The 20,505-nt window shown below is 37.5% G+C and overlaps 1 protein-coding gene across 5 annotated transcripts in view; it reads left to right on the plus strand.

The window, feature by feature from the left end:
• Positions 1–20,505, plus strand: part of ANO3 (anoctamin 3) — a 155,012-nt gene that overhangs the window by 78,106 nt on the left and 56,401 nt on the right. For all 5 annotated transcript variants that reach the window (XM_075426381.1, XM_075426384.1, XM_075426380.1 and 2 more), the window contains exons 5-7: positions 11,699–11,851; positions 13,534–13,634; positions 17,907–17,951. In XM_075426381.1, the coding sequence (XP_075282496.1) occupies positions 11,699–11,851; positions 13,534–13,634; positions 17,907–17,951 (299 nt within the window). The remainder of the gene's footprint in view (positions 1–11,698; positions 11,852–13,533; positions 13,635–17,906; positions 17,952–20,505) is intronic.

The raw sequence follows: 20,505 nt of genomic DNA on the forward strand, positions 1-20,505 counted from the left end.
TGGCTGCTGAGCAAGGCATGGAATGAGTGGTATCTGCTATTGCAAGGGAAATGCAGGAAATGAGAAGGTCCCTGAATGGAAAGTTGGTATTTGAAATGTTCTAGATTCACTATGAAAGGAAGGCAGGCTAAACAGACTTTATCACTAGAATGGAAGGCAACATTTGTCCGGAGAAGCAGCGAAGTAGTAGCAGTGAAGTCTTTTCTGCACCAATTATGATCATGAATACAGTGACAGGACAGGAATATTTGAGAAATTACACTTGCATTTCCTTTCGTTCACTACAGTATTGTTACTTTCTTTGATCTGAAGAATTTTTTATGAGATGAATTTTTTATCTAGGTAGTGTATATTTTGCTATCAGGCAAGGTAAAGAAAGGATTTTTAGAACAAAGCTCATACATTATCGCTGTGGGTTCAGGAACTATAAAGAACTGCTCTCTATACAGTAACCTAGTTTACTGCCTTTTTCTGGTATCCACCTATATCTGCTATAATACTGCATGTCCAGACTAGCTTTGTGTTGGATAGAATCTGAAACAATTTATGTTTCTATCTCTGGAGATGTTACATAACTTCTAAGGAATTTTGTAGAAGATCTTAAATAAGCAATTGGCCAAAACACATAAAGAATTTTATCTAATGAACTGGACGTATTGCTGAAAATGTTATAATTTGAGTAAAACTCATTGTGCTTAGTGTAGATTATTACAGTGATTACTAAAGGATAAATCTTCCCATGAAAACCTGAAATGCATTGTTTAGGTGTTTTGTTGGATTCTTTGTGATTTTGAACATATCTGTTCCTCTCTCCTACAAAACAAATACTTCACAGAATTTCATGGTGGTTTTGAAAAGTGGAATAAATTAAATGTAATACCTGCAGAATAAAAAAGTTCTTCAGTCTTATTATTTTATTTTCTACGCTTTTGCAGGAATGATTTTCTGTTTTCATTTTTTCCTGTTTTGGTCTGTGACTTTGAGTTGCACAGATTTGTGCTATATGTTCTAATCCTGTCAATTTATCCCTAATTTCACGTACGTTATTTCACTCGTCATCCTGCTCCTGCATTCACTGGAAGTCAGGCATGTCTGCTGAAAGAGAAGGTTTGGCAATAAAAATGTTTTAGTGTATAAAAAACAAGATGATGTCAGCTGACAACAGTGTACTGGAAAGGAGAATAGCAAAGGGAGCCTGACAGATAAAGGACTAGTCCACAAATGCAGTCCAATAACACAAAAGTAATAAAGTTTAAAAGGAATGATTACAGATAAAAGCATTATCCTAGAATAGAATTACATGGTAAAGGGCAACTAAAGTTAACTTCATGTTTATGCTTGTAATGCATGGCTGTCATCTGCTGTGAAGTTTTGTTTAAAAAGAAAAAAAAAAGCCCAGGAAATGCAGAGAAAGTAGTAAGTACTTTTGTCATATAGATGAAAGCTTTAAGAAATAAACATGTAACGAAAAATTTTCAGTGCTCGTGTCAGTATGCTGCTTATTAAGGCTTCCCTGCTAGACTTAAAGAGCAGATAGATGTGGTTGAGTATTGAAAATGCGGAGCCTCCTCCTGTCTCCAAACGTCTTCCATTGCTGCTTCCTCTGCAACACTGAACAGACTTCCTCTCAAAATTTTGCATAAGATCACCTAAACCTACTCCTTTCCTGAAACAAAGTGAATTTTTCATATTGTGCACAAATGTGTATATTTTTCATGCTTGCTCGGTAAGTCTGAATAGAAAAAAAATGGAAAAGAAGTCCTCTGTGAAGAAGCTAAAATAATTACTAATTCTTTAGTTTACTCCTAGAAGTTAAACTGCAGTTTTATTAGGAAGGTCAAATATTTTGGAAGTCTCTGTTCGGAAAACAGTAAAGTTCTGCACAGTACAGTGCAGAATTACATTAGCATAGGTAATTATGGCAGCCTGTCGTGTTAACCAGGCTGTGTTCTCTTTGATGCCCAGGATAGTATGGATATCTTTGCATATGCAAATATGTTCCCTTTTTTTTTTTCTTAGACTGTTATGGTCATGGTTATTTGCAAAAGAAAAAAAAAACACCTCAATATACACTTAAAATCAATCTATATTTTTTGGAATTAAGTAATTGAAAGGATGAATATACTCTATTTCTGGCTTATCCATTCCAGAACCCTTCAAACATAAAAAAGATGATTACTAACTTAATCATGTGCTTAGAAAATTTCTCGTAAAGCACACCTTAGACTATTCTTAATCAGAATATGATTTTTAAAATGTGAAAAATGAGTCTACTTTTATTTTAAAACCTTTTAAAATATTTTCATAGCTAATTTCTTGTAACTTAAGAAGTCTGTAACCTTGTTGAGGTCCCAGGTTTGATTTTTAAACATCCTGAAACAAAGTAAGCATTAATTAGGAATCTCACTTTTGCTCATGGAAATAAGCCCCTTGTAGTTTGCATGAGAAATGTATTTATTTCCAGAAAATACTTAAAGGTGAGAGTTGAGTCATAGGCTCTGAATGGAGACACTAACTGCTGAAACAGTGGCATCCTTCAGTGACTGTTGCTGAAGATGTTAATGCAAAGTTCAAGTAATCAAAGTAAATGGGGTGGTTTTCATGAATCAGCCAGTAATTGCTCTACTTAATAGCATCTTACGAAATTCTAAGAACAATAATAAATTGTATTGGAAGAAAGTTTTCTTTTGTGAGAAATAATCATTCTGCTCGGTGTTAGAACAGGAAAGCTGTTCATGTAGACGTTGCCGTTTTAGGTAGTTACCATGCCCAAGAATTTTGCACATCAGACTTCACCTCTGTCAGAATTCCTGCCCTAGTTCCTCAAATTGTTTCGGTGGCTACTTCTATCTTATACATGATTTAGTAGCCCCAAACTCATTATCCACTCATGGTCTGTATGTCGCTCCATTATCATCTATAAAACATCCCTTAAAAACCAAGCTATAAAGAGATACAGAAAACTGCTTTTTCTTGCCCCACCTCTGATAACCAGTGTGTTCTGCATTGTAAGCTTCATTCTCCCCCTCTTACTTCTCCATTCCAAACTGATTTTCCTTGCGTGTGTACAAAGTGATATTTTTATAAATATATATGTGAAGTTCCATACAGTCCTGTTTGGGCTGTAAGACTCCATGCCAATAAACTTTATAGTGGTGTTTACAAAAGTTTTATGTGTCAGCAGTAGGTCCATGAGCATGTTGTTGTTTCCATGAGGAAGCGAGTACATTTCAAAGTCTGTTTGTCTTTCATTCTTCCTACAATGTTTTCTGCTTCTACAACTTCTCGCAACATCTTTATCTCTCAAAAAAATGCTACTGGCGAGGTGGTGCTGTTATGGTATGGTGATGCTGGGACTCGGTGCTTGGATTCAGTGCTTCCATTTCCAGTAGCAGCATTACTTTTTCTACTGATGGATTCCCATCCCATCCCATTCCATCCCATAGTTTCCTTGGGAAAAAAACCAAGATGTTTGAGTAAGTCTGTCTTCAGTATGTTGCTTCATTATTGGTAAGAGTTTATCAAAGTATTTTTTCTGTAGCACATTTAGCTGTCAGAATTCACAAGCTGTCTCAGGGAGGAAATTAATTTTGATCTGAACATCATCACCTTGAACTACAAAGATTTTGGGGAGAGAAATTTAGCAGATTTGGGTGCAAATTGTAAAAGAAGAACCCTGAGGCTCAGCTGTGCACATCCATCTATCTTTTGGATGCCAGGTACTAGTGTGTTGGTATATTTACTTTCCTTTACATAATTTTACAAATCTAAATCCAAATTACACCACCCACATGGAGGAAAGTTGAACTTCATCCTGTTTACTGTAGAGGCAAAATAAACATAGCGTGCTGTGGGGGCTTAGTTCCTGTGTACTGCATCAGTTGGCACTTACGTAAGTGAATGCTCCTGTTGTTGATTATTGCTGAGAATTGTTCTCTCTCTATGTTCATATAAATGTGAAACTTCCTAATATTATTTTTTTAAGTAAACAACAATCCTTGAAGTCAGAAATTGAAATACAGGCTTCAAATAGACTGCCTGAGCTACACCCCACTGTAAAAGTTGTTTCCCCCTGTATGGGTACCTTGGGTCTGAATAACCTGCTCCAGGTTGAGTCCAGTGCATTCCGTGCCTGCTCCCAGACTGGCACTCGTGCTGGGCTTTTCTTATGTTTAATTTGTTACTATTGATTGTGAGCGTAGTAGGTGAAACTATTTTTCAGATATAATCTAAAGCAACTTAGGAAGTGCATCAGCAGCAAACTACTAACAGATGGTGTTGAAATAATGAATTGTCAGCCTCTGCTTATGTGTATGTATGTAAAAAATAGGTAGAAATCATGCTCATTTTCACTACCATTACTGGCAAATTTCAGGAAACTGTAAAGCAAATAATAAAATATAATTATTGAAGGTATTCTTCCCTGCTATTCATTTAGCATTTATATGTTGTATAGGGTTTTCATTACCATTATCTATGAAACAAGCAGGTTAGACAATTTCTTTCATGTCCAACTTGGTTTAGTGCATATTGGTAGTAGGCTAGAATAAATTCATTTATTAAAATAAATACATGTAGAATCTAATAACGCAGCTTTTCCTAGGGTAAATTCACACTGAAGTACTTTTTGAATTTTTGCCTGAATAAACATTTCCCTTTACTATTCCAACCAGAGTCAATAATGACATGCATTTAAGTGGATATCGACTTGATGAATCAAATAGGTTGAAATAAAGCTTAACAGGTTGGGGTCTCAGTTGTCTGTACTATTTCATGGTATAAAACAATGCCACCATATTTTAAGAGTCCTCAAATGGCTTTTTAATTAATCCCCTAGAACAGTTAACACAATAGCAACTGGTAAAGGCTATTTCCAAAAACTGGTCAGTGGTCAGATGGGTAGTAGTTCAAGTTGCAAACTTAAGATGAGAAAGTGGAACTCCATTGAAGGGGTCTCTTTGTATTGTGAAGGTGAGTGTTACAAGATACTAGCTTTTTGCCTTGCCTTGAATGCTGCCAAATGTGCTTTAATATTAAAATCTGACTTTAGTATACAAAATAGTCAATATTTTATATTAGTAATATAATAAGTACTATAATATACTGTTGCAATATATAGCATATGCATAGTAACATGTTAATATAATTATCATTAGCATATTAGTATTTTCTCTACATTAATATTTTATATTAATAGGTCATGTCTGACTGTAGATAACTGTGACGTTTAGTAAGCAAGTCTGTTGTAAGGGGAGGACTGTTTGTGTTTGGCCAAAGAAGAATAGTGATAGCTTTAAAAAATAGCAATTTTTCATTTATATAATGTACATTGGGGGTACAGTTAATTTTAAGCAGGTATTTGAGTCAAATAATTTCACTAGTTGTATTAAAGTAATCATAAGGCTCCTACATAGCTTAAGAAACCACATATATTTATAGAATTATAGCCACGAAGCATCAAATCAAGCTAACTTGACCTGAATTCAAAACAAAGAGCAGGTGGCTCTCCCAAAAATGAGCTGTGGAAATCCTTGTCAAAGGTGTTGCGGATTCTGAAATCTTACACGGATTTAGGGGCAGCTGGGCAAAGATATGGAAAATGAATTCCATGGAAAGGTACCAACTGCATAGAAACCTGAGCTGAAATTGTCTGAACACTGGGCTGGTGGTAGAGGGAAATATCACACGTTTCCTAGTACGTGTTCTCTCCTAGGCAGGTTTCTTTCTGTAGCTTTTATGTGTAAGTAAATTAAAGAGACCCTTTCATAGCGATTTGAAGGTACTTGAGGTTTTGCCATTGCACAGCTGAAGTTGCAAATATTTGGACAAGTCAATGGGAATTTGCTTACTGATTTGAAAAGTAGCAGGGTTTTGCTGCTGTGCTTCTCCGCCTCCTCCCCTCCAGCAACACAGGGGGATGGGGAATGGGGGTTGTGGTCAGTTCATCACACGTTGTCTCCTCTGCTCCTTCCTCCTCAGGGGGAGGACTCCTCACACCTGCCCCTGGTCCAGCATGGGATCCCTCCTACGGGAGACAGTTCTCCATGAACTTCTCCAATGTGGGTCCTTCCCATGGGGTGCAGCTCTTCATGAACTGCTCCAGTGTGGGTGTTTCCCATGGGGTGCAGTCCTTCAGGAACAGACTGCTCCAGTGTGGGTCCTCCACGGGGTCACAAGTCCTGCCAGCAGACCTGCCCCAGTGCGGGCTCCTCTCTCCATGGGTCCACAGGTCCTGCCAGGAGCCTGCTCCAGTGCGGGCTCCCCACAGGGTCACAGCCTCCTCCGGGCATCCCCCTGCTCCGGCATGGGGTCCTCCCCGGGCTGCAGGTGGGTCTCTGCTCCCCCCCCGTGGCCTCCATAGGCTGCAGGGGCACAGCCTGCCTCACCACGGGCTGCAGGGGAACCTCTGCTCTGGTGCCTGGAGCACCTCCTGCCCCTCCTTCTGCACTGACCGTGGGCTCTGCAGAGTTGCTGCTCTCACATACTCTTCTCTCTCTGGCTGCAGTTGCTGTCATAGAGTAACTTTTATGCCTTCTTAACTATGTTATCCCAGAGATGCTGCCACCATGGCTGCTGGGCTCAGCCTTGGCCAGCACCATCCCCGTGTGAACCAGAGGACTGAGAACTGCAAGTGAGGAAGAGAGGGAGTATCCACAGCCCTGAGAAGTGCTCTGTCTGCCCTTAGATAGCTCATGGTCACAGCTGTGTCTGAGAACAATGTGGTCCTCAAGTCACATGTCCACAAGGAAATAAATAATCATTTTAAATTTATAAAAATGAATATACTTGGAGATTTTGTCAGTCTTTAAGCACTTGCTGTTATAGTAGCCATGTTGAGACTTATCAATGGTTAAGTGAAGGTGAAATTAATGGTTACAGCAGATACCTTGTATGTACATTTCATTCTGATTAACCTCTGTTAACCTCGAAATTTACCTAGGTCATACCTATTATTCATTAACTTTAAATTTTTACTGGTATAAGAAGGAAAAAAAGAGAAAGTATAGTGATATATTATGTTACAGTGTATCCCATCTCATTTACTCTTACATGAGTCTGAAATCTGCTTGCTGTTTGGGGAATGGTTCCAACTCTCTCTTCTAGAATATTTGTTTCTGTGTATGGGGTGAAAAATTGCAAGAAGTTTAATCTACAGAGCAGAACAGTAGACTGAAATCAGTGGCGTTGAAATAGTTAGAATTTCTGAGAATTGTGCTATTTACTTTAATTGGGGAGAGAAAGAGCCAGTAGAACAGCTGTTCCCACTTTGTAAAGAGGGCACTGCTTATTAATTAGAATCTGAAAAATAGCTTTTTGAAAAATCCCTCCATGTTGGCTAAATCCAAGGAAATTCTTCTAGTACCACATTTGAATAGAAGTGTAAACTTTTTATTTTATAACTTTGCTAAATATTTGCATTATACTTTTGTTTAACTTTTTATGCTTGAGCAAAAGCTCTTTTTTCCAGGTTAAATTGATCAAGTTGTCTTCTGAAAACTGTAAACTTCAGTTCGATGATAATGCCAGTATTTTGAATTTTACACTGTGTCGGACTTCAAAGCAGTGTGTTATTTGTTATAATAATCACAAGCCTATGAATCAATCGAAAAATGTTGACGAATAGTAAAGAAAATCAAGGAACTGCAAGAGATCTGTAGCAGCAAAGCTTCAGGTAGTATTTTACTCTGATGCAAACCAGTGTATTATGATTCTGCATTATGAACAAGTTTACTGTTGAGTGAGGAAGCGCTTCGCAGCCTCCATGCACAAATAGGTAAAATTTAAAGTTCTTGTATTTAAAGTCTTGGGAAGAACAAGGTGAAGTTAAAACACTGAGTTTGCAAGCTGAACTACACAGCAATACTCTAAAAGGGATTTTTCAAATAACTTTAAATAAGTTTTCATATGTGTGTAAAGGAAGGAAAGCGGGTCAGGTGGATGCTGTTTCAGAAAATCTGGAAAACTTAGAAGCTAGAGAGGATGAAGAGGATAAGAGAGAAAAACCAACATTGATCAGTGCTTTTTATAGGCATTTTTCAGGTGAAACAGGAAATCTTAAAAAGAATAGAGGAGAGTAAGAGCTTTGCACAAAATACTTCTTCTGATGCTTTTCTCCTCCACTGTGTCAAGAAAAAGGTGGAAGAATGAATCAGAGATTTACTGGTCTAAAACAGCAGATAAATAATAAATATGCTTTGCCTGAATGCCCATTGTACTAACAGACTGATATGCTGTGCTAGGTGTAGATAGCGGCCAATATACCTTCAGTCACACATTTAATTAAAATTACGGCTCCCTGTTGCCCATACACATTATGGAGCTCTGTTAGATCAACTGAAAAAACACCCAGATCGCCAGATAAATTCTTTGCTGGCACAGGTATTCCTGCTAATACAGGTGGACAACATTGCTTGAGAATTACCCGAAAGTGAACCTGGCGGTGCCAGCAGCATTAAAGTGAATCAGTCCTGAGATTGATAGAGTATGGGTCAGGTTCACTGCCCGATTGTGGAAAGCGGCTTCACTATTGCACGTCTCAGCCTGCGGTGGTGGTACTCTGAAAGTGCTCGGAAGCGAACAGATGGAAAATTTCTCCCTGCTATCAGTGCAGCTCATTATTTCTTGAACGTTGCCCCCAAAGAATTCCATTTGGTGCAGATGACTCTGAGGGCAGATTTGCATACTGTTGTTAATCTGAGAAAGAAAACATGTTTTTCTAAGACTGAAGAAAATCAGATGGTTTAGAAATGAGGAACAAGAGGCTAGAAATAATAATCCAAAGAAAGGTGGGAGTGTGTTACAGAAAGTAGACTTAATTTGCCAGATGTCTGTACAGAAATTACATGAGCAGAAATTATATAAGAGAAGTTCCAGAGCTCCCCTTTGGGGGAATTTTGGCCAGGCTTTTTGTATCTGATTTTGCTTGCTTGATGGACCACAAAAGCAGCTCTAGTCTTATGCTGGAATTCTTTATTGTGGAAGAGTGGATTCACTGTCTGTGTCTTGAACCTGGAAAAAAGTTTGGGTGTTCAAAAACTTGCATATGCAAACTTGCACTTTCAAACCATTAGTCTGCTACCTCACCTTCAAACCTCTGCATGTTGCATCTTTAGATGATTACATCTACGACGTTTTAAAAAAGAATAAAACTTAATGTCTTTACTACTGTCCCCATTCAGAATTCTGAGAAGGGTGAGCGACCCTGTATTCAGTGCACTAATAAGCTTGGTTAACAATCTTGACTACCTTAATTTGCAATTCTGTTACTATTTGTCTGAATATCTTGAGATAAATTGAAATAGAAGAATGTATAAAAAAATAAATTAGAGCACAGAGTGTACTATTCTTCAACAAATGTTTGACCAATATATTGATAAATTATTTTCCTTATTTTTCCTGTCATGTTTAACTTCATTTCTCATGGGAATAAAAAAAGAAAATCTGAAGTCAAAAGCCGAGGAAAAGGAAAGGGTGTTTCCTGTTCTCAGCAAACTTCCAAAATAATTTAGGATTGGAAAATTATTCTTCCTATGTCTGTCCATTTCTCCTAATTATTTTCCAGTTTCTGTGTTGTTTCTCTTGGTTACATTGGACATCTTGTCTTCTCTGGATTTGGTAGTTTGGGTTTATTTGAGTTTTTTTAGTTTTCAGAATTTTTTACATGTAGATGATCCGTATAATTGACTCTAGATAGATTCTTCATTGCATTCTATAATGTATTAGTTACTTTAGTTCATGTTACATTTTCCATGATTTGGCCTATTTCTTCCCCCATCTCAAATTAGCATTTCCCCTCAGTTAGGCAAAGGGCAGGTATTCAGAGGTTTCTGAACTCTACGTTATCCGTTATTTTGTGATGGAGCCAAGGCAGCAGTGGCCTAGACGTACAGGAGGAGACAAGCGTGGCACTCGTACACCGAACGCCCCAGCACCTGATCTCTGCGCTGTGCCCTGTGGCCTTCGGTTAGTTACACATCTCACAGCAAGTTGTGCATGAAACAAATAGAAAATTCTGAAGATGACAAGTGCCAATTCAAAGATGATAACACCTTTTCTGTTTAGAGATGGAGACCTTTACCAAGGTAGTAGAAGACACTGGTTAGTTTTGGCTTAGGCTGGAGGGATTTGAGTTCACCTTTCCCGTGTTCCAAAGACTGAAATTGCTTTCACGTTTGGATGGTTGCACCTGAAGCAGAGTGTGAAAGTGGCAGCATAACTGTAGCCGAGTGGGACAAAGTTGAGATTTCAAACACCCCTTTTGTATTTACAGACTTGTTAATAAAATAGGTGAGCAGATGTGTAGCTTGGAGCAGGTAACAGGATGCTTTTATGGTTAGTTTTGGAAAGTGTCATCTGGAACAGACAGACGATCCCATCGCCAGCTGCTGAGGGGGGAAAAATGAGCTTAATTGTACTTAAATTGAAGCTTAATGTACTTAAATAATGTTCCCAAATGTGCAGTGATGCACTCCTTTATAACACTAGGTGATCTGAGAATGACTGTTCCTTGGTTTTTGCTTTGGGAGTTAAAAAAAGCAGAGAAAGAGGAAGAATCTTGTTAGAAAAGTTTAGCTTTTGCAGACTGAGGAGTTCTCAGAAGCACTAAATATGTACAAAGTTCGCAGTGAGGTAAGTGGGAGTAAGCAAACCCTTTGACATAGAAACAAGCGAGCTGGTATGCAGTAGTTATATATATATATTTATATATATATTTTATATATCCAGTGCTGGTATCATGCACTAATGCTTGGTTCTATTTATCAGTAGAGAGTGTAACTATTGGATGTGACGGAGTATTATAAATTTCCTATCAAATAATCCAATTAACCTGAATTTCTAAGACTAGCATCCTGTTGGCTAGAAGGTGCAGCATTCATAGACTTCTGGTCCCGTATATATGGACGTAACGTATCTTACTTCAAACTAGCATGCGTGTTCTGGACAGTTTGTGTTAGAATGAGTGCTGCCTTCTCCAGAAGATGCTGAGAGTTTCTCAGTTTACCTTTTCAGATTTCAAAGTCTCCGTAGTCTGACACCTGCTGATATAGTCACTGTCTGTTCTGAATCATGCAAAACACAGAACGCAAAAATAGCTTGCAGCAGCGGCTTGTAAAGCAGGGATTTCCGTATCAAGGTCAGAGAATCCCTTGTGTTTGCAAGCGTGGTGGGAACGAACTAGACGGGATTTAAGCATTGCTAACGTGGCATTGAAAAAGCACTTCAGCTAAGATATCCAGGAGAACATTCCAATCAAGCCAGTGTTTCTTTTTAAATTTATTTTAGATTTAGTTCTCTCTTGGAGAGATTGCCAGTATGTTTGTTCTATAATATTTGCCCAGGTACAAAGCTGGGAAACTTCGTTTGTTTTAGTTGCCTTTAATTTTTTTTTTAATTCCTGCTGGAAAGTAAGGATTAAGAGAAATTCATATCTGTACGTACCACACAATAATTTTAAGGTTTTTGCACAGCTGAAAGTAATAGCTAGAATACGGGGTTTGTAGAGCTATTTTATTTTACTTTGTTCCAATTAATTTGAACTTCTGAGGAACAGATGCATATGCACTGCCTGTTCTTGTGACTTCTTTACATAGTCATCCTGCAGATACGTGGACATTTCCATGCTTTAGAAAAGTTCATGATGGGGCTCTGCATCATTTTGGATGCCATATTTAGTGTATTTTTATTTTATCTTCTCCAGACTGGTGCCATGGCGTCATCAGGGCTCTTCTTCAAAGATGGCAAAAAGCGCATTGATTACATCTTGGTCTACAAAAAGTCAAGCCCGCAGGTAGAAAAAAGAAGCACATTTGAGAAGAATTTGAGAGCAGAGGGATTGATGTTAGAACGAGAGGTGAGTCTTGTAGCTTATGCGGTATAAGGAAACCTTTATAATGCTGTCATACTTCAGTAAATTTATAAAAGTTTCATGACAGTCTTACAAACCTTTCCAGTCAGGCCCTTCCCACCATTGATTTAATGCTACTAAATTAATAACAATTGTTTGATAGTGTGTGTTGAACATGTTTGGGGATGCATGCACACATGTACCGTCCACACTGGTGCAGTGCAGCATAGAGGGAAAACTTCCAGCCCCTCATGCTTGCCGAACGGAAGAAGCTGCTGTAACTCATGTTGTTGCTTTAACACATAACCTCTATGTCTTTCAACAGAATGCACAATACTAAATGTCCCTCTGATTTTCAAGGGGTTAAGACTGTCAGTGTCAGGTTAATCCAGCCCTGGTAATGACAGTATTAATTTAAAAAGGAAGGAAAACAAAGCCAGGAAAACAGCCTTGGATTTTTGCTGTTTCATGAATTACTTGTAAACCAGACAACCTTACATGTTCTGTGTGAAAGCGAAGAGCTTTTAACTATTCTGAAGTCCTTGCAAGTTCTAGCTCACAACATAGCGTGTTGAATATTCGTAAATAACTGATGTGGCGGTGGTTGAAAATTTGGTTTTAAGGCTTTTAAAAATGGTTTGGAGTCTAGTAGTAAAAATATCTGATTTGGGGATGTTTATTGACATCACAACAATCCCAGCTGGTGTCAATTCACAAGTATTGACACTTGAGGAAAAAAACATGGTTTTGTAATATCATAATTCTAGATATTGTGTTTTAAATTGTCTTCTAGTAGTACTTTTATCCACATCTTTTGAGAAAAATGAAATCCTAGAAGTAGTATTGTTGAACTGTGATGTGACTTTATGAAATTGGCAGGTAGAATCATGAACATTTTAAATTTTATTAACCCTTTAACTACATTTTCTTTTACCTTTACTCACCAAACCTCAAGTTTTTGGGAAGCTTTAATTGGACTCAACTCTATCAAAATATTTACTTACAAAAACTCAAGCAAATACATCTGGGAGAAGGGTGTGGAACTGAACTGCTCATAAGAAAAGATAAATATAGGAACCTGTAATGCTGAAATTCTTATGTACAAATAAATTAGTGATGAAAAACATTTGTGTAGAGTGTAATTTTACAAAAAAATCTCAATTCGTACAGGGATCACATTTATAAGTTCGTAGCAGATATTGCAATTACTGAAATGTTCCTTGGAGTTAACATTTTGGCAGAGTGGGACCTGCAGCCTTCTCTAAGCTGTTCTCATGTTTCAAGCAGCTGAGCGCTCCTCTTAAATGGGAGACGCACAGGATGGTCTTCAAACTGCTCATCTAAGATGATTTTGAGGGGATTTAAAATAAATTCATTTATCCCGTGTCAAAAAATGCTGCAAAAATTCTTTCTCTACTTCTGCTGTGTTTATGAGCAAAGATCTATCCTACAGATTCCTCTCAACAGTTACTAGTTTACTCATAGTACAGAGGGGTTTTTTTGGGGAGGAGGGGGGGGAGTTATTAATTTTCCTTTGTCTAACTCAGAGCACTTAAAGTGTTTTCAGATTTGTATGGCAATTTCAGGCCTAAAAGAAGAATTTGGCCCTGAAGAATGCTTTCAAGAAAGGTGAATGCCACAGAGGTTTGAATTATTAATATGTATTTATTTATTACCACTCTTTACAGCCAGCTGTTACAAACAGTGATATCATGTTTGTTAAAATTCACTGTCCGTGGGAGACATTGTGCAAATACGCAGAAAGAATGAACATCAGGATGCCTTTCAGGTATTGTGGAAACTCTTTTAAGAAACTTGTCATTTAATACTTAATATTAAAACTTGATTACTTACCTTAAGGCTAAAATGCCGTCTTTGCTGCAATGTGGCTGGGCATGCTTACATTTAATTTATTGAGATGATATGGAAAGAGGAGGGGAGAAACAAAAAAATAGGTACAGTTCTTTTCACATTTACCTGTAGTAGTTGTTTTCCAGCATACCTTCCAAGTCAAATTGAGCATATGTCTTTAGAAAATATTGTTAATAGTTCAGACATTGTTTTGGATGTCCTTGGCAGAGTTTCAGGTATTCTCCATCTGAGTTCAGGTATTCCCCATGATTTTAGGGTATTTCTGAAGTCTTTCCCAAAGGCAAGTGAAATGGCAGAGATAGCTGTTGTCTTCTGTGTCTCCAGTATCACACATATTTGCATACTTTGGAGAAAATGGGATAACTTTATTTCTTGATCCTCTAGCTACCTTTTGGCAGAATAACGAGTCGAACAGAGTTCCTTGTTTGTGTGCTAAACAAATTCTGTCATATGCTTTTGCAATAAATAGTTCTTAGTTATTTGTAGGACAAGTTAATGTCACCTGCAATAATATAGAAGTTTTTAAAGGAGAAAATGTCCTGTTTCAAATCAGTGAGTTATGTTCTACCAGAGAGAGAAGAGCATGTAGTGTGCTGTAAACCTCATCAGGAGTTAAAGAGGTAACCAGATGCCAAAGCTGTGTGACTCACGGAAAATACCCTTACAGCGCTCCTTTCTCACTTGAATTGCCAAGTGCTCTGTCTTTCATGTCCCTGCTGGTTTCAGCTATCGCAATGTGGCTCTCTTGCATTGGTCCCAAGCCAGAAACAGTCATCTTGAAGCATCCTTTGCACAAAACTTGTTTCAAATACCCAGCTCTATACTGAGTTACCACATCATCCTATGAAGCCTTCAGAGTCCTTTCCATAAAAAACATTTTCTGTAGCAGTCATCTTCCATATGTTCGAGAGTATTATTATAGTGCCATTTGAGCTTCTCTAGTTTGAATAACTCTTGTCAACATTTTAAATATAGAAGTGTTTGCATATGTGTGTACACACACATAAACAATCTAAATTCCAATTCAAAAATAGTTCTTTCTTGCTTTTGATACTTGAAGTTACGCAATAAAGTTAGGAGTTAGCAAGGGTTTGAGTCTTCATCATTCTAGTAACTTCATGGGTCAGTAGTAGTCCTCTTCAGAAAAAAAAGGTCTGACTTTTGCAATACTACTTCATTTGGAAGGCATTCAAAGTGATTTTTGTTTATTATAGTATTAACTGACATGTAAGTGTATTATCTCCCCCCCCAAGTGTCTGATCCATGTTTATTTGTTTTGGGACTGTTGGTTTAGCTTCCGTTTATCCCACTCAGTTCAGTACACCAGAAGTATATAAAATGCTAAATTTTGCTGCTTCACACTGTTGGCAGTTTTGCTGTAGAATGAAACACATTTATTTGGTAAGAAAAAAGGCCACTGTCTACCTCTACCTCCATAATAGAACTGTAAGAAATAGTAAATTGATCACCATTTCTTTTCTCTTTAAAAAGATTTTAATAGGAAGGTAAATGAAATTGCAAGCTGTAACTTGTGTGAGTATTTCCAATAGGCTATTTCTTTCATTTCTGTACTTTCTAAAAAATAAAAGTGAACACAGTTTTATTGTGGACGTAGCAGAATAGAACAAAGATCTGGTTTGCTCTGCCAGCAACCAAAGTGTCCAATAAAGAAGCCGAGCAAATCTGGAGCAGTCTTTCATGATGCCTTCGCTCTTTCCAGAAGGCTGTGGTTTAGAGACTTTCTGAGGCAGAATTCATGTCTTCATATTTGTTTGTATTAGCCCCTGATGGCTTTTCATGTATGCAAAAATAGCCACCTACGCTTCCGTAACGACATCCTGTGACCACGCATTTTATAATTTACTTGTTCTGTCAAAAGCATTTTTGTATGATTTAAGTCTTGAGCTTAATTATTTAGATCAAACTTTTCTTAACTGGATGATGTATATTGTTGTCCTGAGGTAACTATTTTCTCCATTCAGTGGACAGAGGAAGCTCAGTTCATACCTTCTCCCACAATTACAATGAACTAGAGGCTTTCCCTCCCAAGAATTTTTAGGTAGCCCTGCGAGGAGCAGGGGGTTGGACTCGATGATCCTTGTGGGTCTCTTCCAACTTCTCCTAGCCTTTATCTGGTTTACCAGTAGCTTTACCAGTACTTTAGTGTAGTACACCCTCATTCACTTGCACAGGGTTGAAGAATTTTGGGTTTTGGTTATGGTCACTAAAATATGCCGTATGTCGGTATAATATTTGAATAGTACATGAAGAATTAAACTGATACTTTTTAGGTTCATTTTGCTCAATCCAGAAATCTAAACAAAATAAACAGAATTGTTACATTGGTTAAGAAGTATTTATCTCTGTTGCTGAAAAGTAAAAATGCTTTTTTCTGACCCAAGGGGATCACCCAGCATCCTAGAACTGTTTTAGCATGGCATTATATGTAAATGTCTTGGCAGATGTATAGTATATGTCATAAGTAATACAGATGGATTTTCAGTGTTTCATTTACAAAATAAAGTTTTTGTAGCATTTCAAATGACTCTGTGGCAATCACTGTTGTCTGGTGTATGGTTTCAGACAGGGTTTGTGTTAGATCCAAGGTTAGCTCAGGAGTGGATTGTGGTTTTTTTCACAATTTGTAGATATTTTTTAAGTGTGTGGTCTGTCAGCAGAAATGAAGCTCTGTTATGTATTTCTGAAACTCAGACAAAAGGTTAATTTTATCTGCGTCTACAAGTATCTCTTGTGACACATAATTACTATTTTGTGTAATGAATAAAGTAGTTGTATCTGCAGCTCACCTGGACTCCATCTGTGCAAAACAGCTAAGGGCAATTAAAGGAAATAAAGGAAGGGTTTTGTTAAAAATGTAATGTCTGAAAATCCTTTAATAATTTTTCATGGCATCGTTTACAATTCTGCCTGGTAGTACCAAGTGCCAGGCTGCCAACAGCCGGCAAACTGGTAGATACATGGTTTTCCAATGGCCACGTATTTTCTAGGCAACAGTTCTTTCCCAATTCTTTTAATATATTCATGTTACTTTAATGTAAGTAGTGTACTTTAATTAATCTCAAATACTGCCCTGATGGGCAGTTGCAGATCTTGCTAACTATGTATGGTTCTAGGCAAAGAAGTGATGGAGAAGTATCCAGAGTGAATGTACTGGTTTTGCAGGTGTTAGAATGGAAAGGGGGATAAAATATTGACTGAAAATAATGTTAAACTTTAATATTAATATATCCAAATTATCTTGCTTTAATTCCTCCTAAAAAGGAAACCTTGCAGAAGTAGAAAGGATTTAGACAAATTTTAAGCAGAAGTTGAACTAAACGAGGAGCAAAGCCCCTGGTGCTGAACTTCACTGTCCTCAGAGAAGTGCCGTGGTAAAGACAGGGATGCCGAAGGAATGTGCAAGATCGAGGCCTTAGTGTAGTTGAAATGTGACATGAAATGGTAGGAGAAGACCAGAAGAAAACCTGAAAAAATGAAACTAGATGCCTAAAATATTACATTGCACCAAATATATTTCTATATGGTTTCAAAACAACTGTTCTCAGAAGACTTTGCTGGGAATTTCTGGTCTTGTTTCTCTAAGTTGATTTGACAGGTGAAGAGTGGAGAGAAAAGATCTGTTAACATAAAAGCTGTTTGTTGCATTTAGTACTCTTAGGTTTTTTTAGGGCCATGTAGTGTTCTTCAGGTGGATGCAAAAGGTCAAGGAAAGGTGATGGTATACCACTTCAGAGAATGGAGATGGCATCTGGTGGCATTAAGTGCTTACGGTATTCAATACAAAAGAGTGCATAAGGTATTTAGTAGCCTGTTAATTCTTCTAAAATGAGTGTCATGAAATAAAAGCTGAGAAAGACCATGTGAAATGAATACTAGCACGACACCATTGAACTCTGTCTGAAGAGTGTCTTTTGACTGAATTAGTAGTGTTAGCTACAAATCGTAAAATTTAAATTTGAGTGAGGAACAAATTTTGAACTTGAAAATATGTGAAATCACAGCATTTTAATGACTTGCTCTGTTTCATTTGCCTTTTTTTAAGTGTTTTTCACATTTCTGCCTATGAAAATGCATGTTTTACAATGTCTGGTATTCTTTTGTAATGTATATGTCCTTTTCAACTGTCTCCTACTTGATTATTCTCAGCTGATTTTTGCTGTTCTTTCAGGAAAAAATGTTATTACACTGACTGGAGGAGCAAAACCATGGGCAGGTTGGTGGGTGATGTGTAGCTTCTAATTTTGTCAGATAGTCACCCTGCTAAAGAAAATCCATTCGCAGTTGTAAATTTATCCAGAAAACTTGGAAAATTAGATTATTTTCCTGCAAACTCGAAGTATGTTAGCTCAAAGTGTTAAAATATTCATGTGTAACAAGATGCAGTACTTTAAAGCTTTGCCAGTTCTCATTTTAGAAATGCAAAAATGTTTATGCCAGGGAAAAAAACCCATCCTTATCCTGGCAGCAAAGATTTAATACTGGAGCCATCTCTACAGTGGTGTCTGCTGTTACCAAGGCTTATTTCTTTATCACGAAAGATACTTTTGAGCGTGTATCTCAGATTCTGGTCATCAGCTATTTCCTTAGACATGCAAACGTTAGCTCCTCTCACTCATACACCAAAAGCTGTTTTGAATTTTTCTTTGATAGCTGACAGAGTAGCTTGTACGCCGCAGTGAAGGCTCTTTAGCTCCCTGGGAGGCAGACACAAGCCCACCTCACCTGCGGCGGCTGCTGCTGTCAGCCAGGAGCAGGGCGCAAGCGGCCACAGCATCGGGCGAAAGCAGCCGGGGGCATCTGGGGGGCGAGAATGTGGCACGCCGCGAGCTGTAATCACTCCCTGTTGCTCTAGTCAGGCATAATAAGGCCTTGTAAATCCTAATTACCTACGGAAAAGATATGAAAATTTTTACATGAGGGAAATCTCCTGAAAGAGTTTTCTATCACATGTTTTCTCGAGATGGATCTTGAGATGAGATTGCATTTGATTTAGGCTCGCCTGTTGTTACTTTAGATGATGAAGAGCTCTTATTATTTCTCGGGAACAATTTCAGTAGTCTCTTGATATCAGTTTGCAAGATGATCGTCTAACAAAAATAGACAAAGCACAGTTGAACGATAAAATGAGAAAACTTTAAGCACATAAACAGATAAAATATATTGAAATAAAACAACCTATAACATAAATTTACAACTGCGTTTTTCCCAGTCATTCACATGCTTGCTCCATCTTAGTGTGCATTATGAGAAATGTAAGTGATGTGCTTTGTAATGCAAAGGCAAAATTAACCAGCTTTACTGCAGAATTGTCTCATTTCATCTGTAACCCATCTGGTGAGTCCTAGATATTAAATAAATTTGTTTTTCTTATTTGGAAGGACAGCTATCTGAAACATGCAACTGAAGTTGCCAGTACCTGTGAACAAAGTAATAAACACTTTTTGTGCCAGATGGGTTTTTTCGTTTGAGACAAATGCTTGTAATTTACTTTGTGAAGATTTGGGGATGAATATTTCTATGAATATGTTTTTGTGGCACTTTATATAATCCAGTGCACAAAGGAAAAAGAAAAAAGCTAAATCGAAAGATGAAAGCTAACTCTAAAATTGCTGACATCCACATCTCATCATTTTAACTTCTACTACTGTCTTTTTGTTTCTTTTCATCTTACAACTTTTCAAACTTAATTGGTTCTCTGTAATTTGTCAAATCTCATTAATATTTCTAAGTTATTAAGTGGCGTTTACAAGAGCTACGATGAAGAACTCTATTAAAATCCTTGTATATCAAAGGTAATTACAATTTTAAGGCTGTAGAGTTTCTATAATTTAAGAATATGAGGTCAAATTAGTATATTAGACCCTACTGTGACACGTACACTTCTCTGAATTTATTGACATGGCTGTGGGGTACATGTGTATGTATGTATCTATAAATGTCCTTTAAAATGTCTGGAAAAGTTTATTAGGAGTGTGAATGAAAGAACAGAGGATAAATGTACTGCTTACTGGTACACTGTCTGTCTTATATGTGATATCTATGTGGTATCTCTCTATTTATGTACCTAAAAAAAACCCCTTAACATTGTACTTAATCCTATGAAGCTTGAATTATATTCATAGGGGTGTACTTTAGAAATGATTTTATTATACTCCGTAAGAGCAATGTTTGGAAAGCCTCCAACAAATCTTTGCAAAGGAAAGGAAGTTGCTAGAAGTGGGATATGCAAGTAAATAATGTAGGTATCAAAAACTGTCTGAACTCTCAGACTGAGTAATCTGATGAATCAGTCTTGTATCTGCCGTATCAGACACACCGATTTCATGCTGTGTTTCTTTGCCTTGCAGCCTGCTGAGTAACTGTAATCTGCAAGGATTTTTGGACTAACTGCAAAAAAGAACAACCAACGAAATAAAACAGAACAGTACAGTTGGGCATGGAAGCTGAGCAAAGCTGAAGTTACAGGCATCTTTATAAAATATTAAATTCTGTAGCTAAGCATAAAATGTGTGTGTGTTTCAGAATAACATCCCGTAGCTCAAGGTGCACAAAGTTGCAGTAACGCCAGCTTGGAGTGGTTTCAGTACGAGCGTATCTGAAGTAGCAGCCCTTATTGCTGCAGTACTGTTCCACTGGGACATTTTTGATCTCATTGCATGAAATCCTGACTTCATGAGTGACTTCAAACCAGCTCAGTCTGCTTTTACTCTTACTAAATAGACTACATTGAATAGATGAAGTCAGGAATACATTTAAACTGCCACTTC

This window comes from Opisthocomus hoazin, chromosome 7, assembly GCF_030867145.1.
Source record: "Opisthocomus hoazin isolate bOpiHoa1 chromosome 7, bOpiHoa1.hap1, whole genome shotgun sequence".
Classification (NCBI taxonomy): Eukaryota; Metazoa; Chordata; class Aves; order Opisthocomiformes; family Opisthocomidae; genus Opisthocomus; species Opisthocomus hoazin.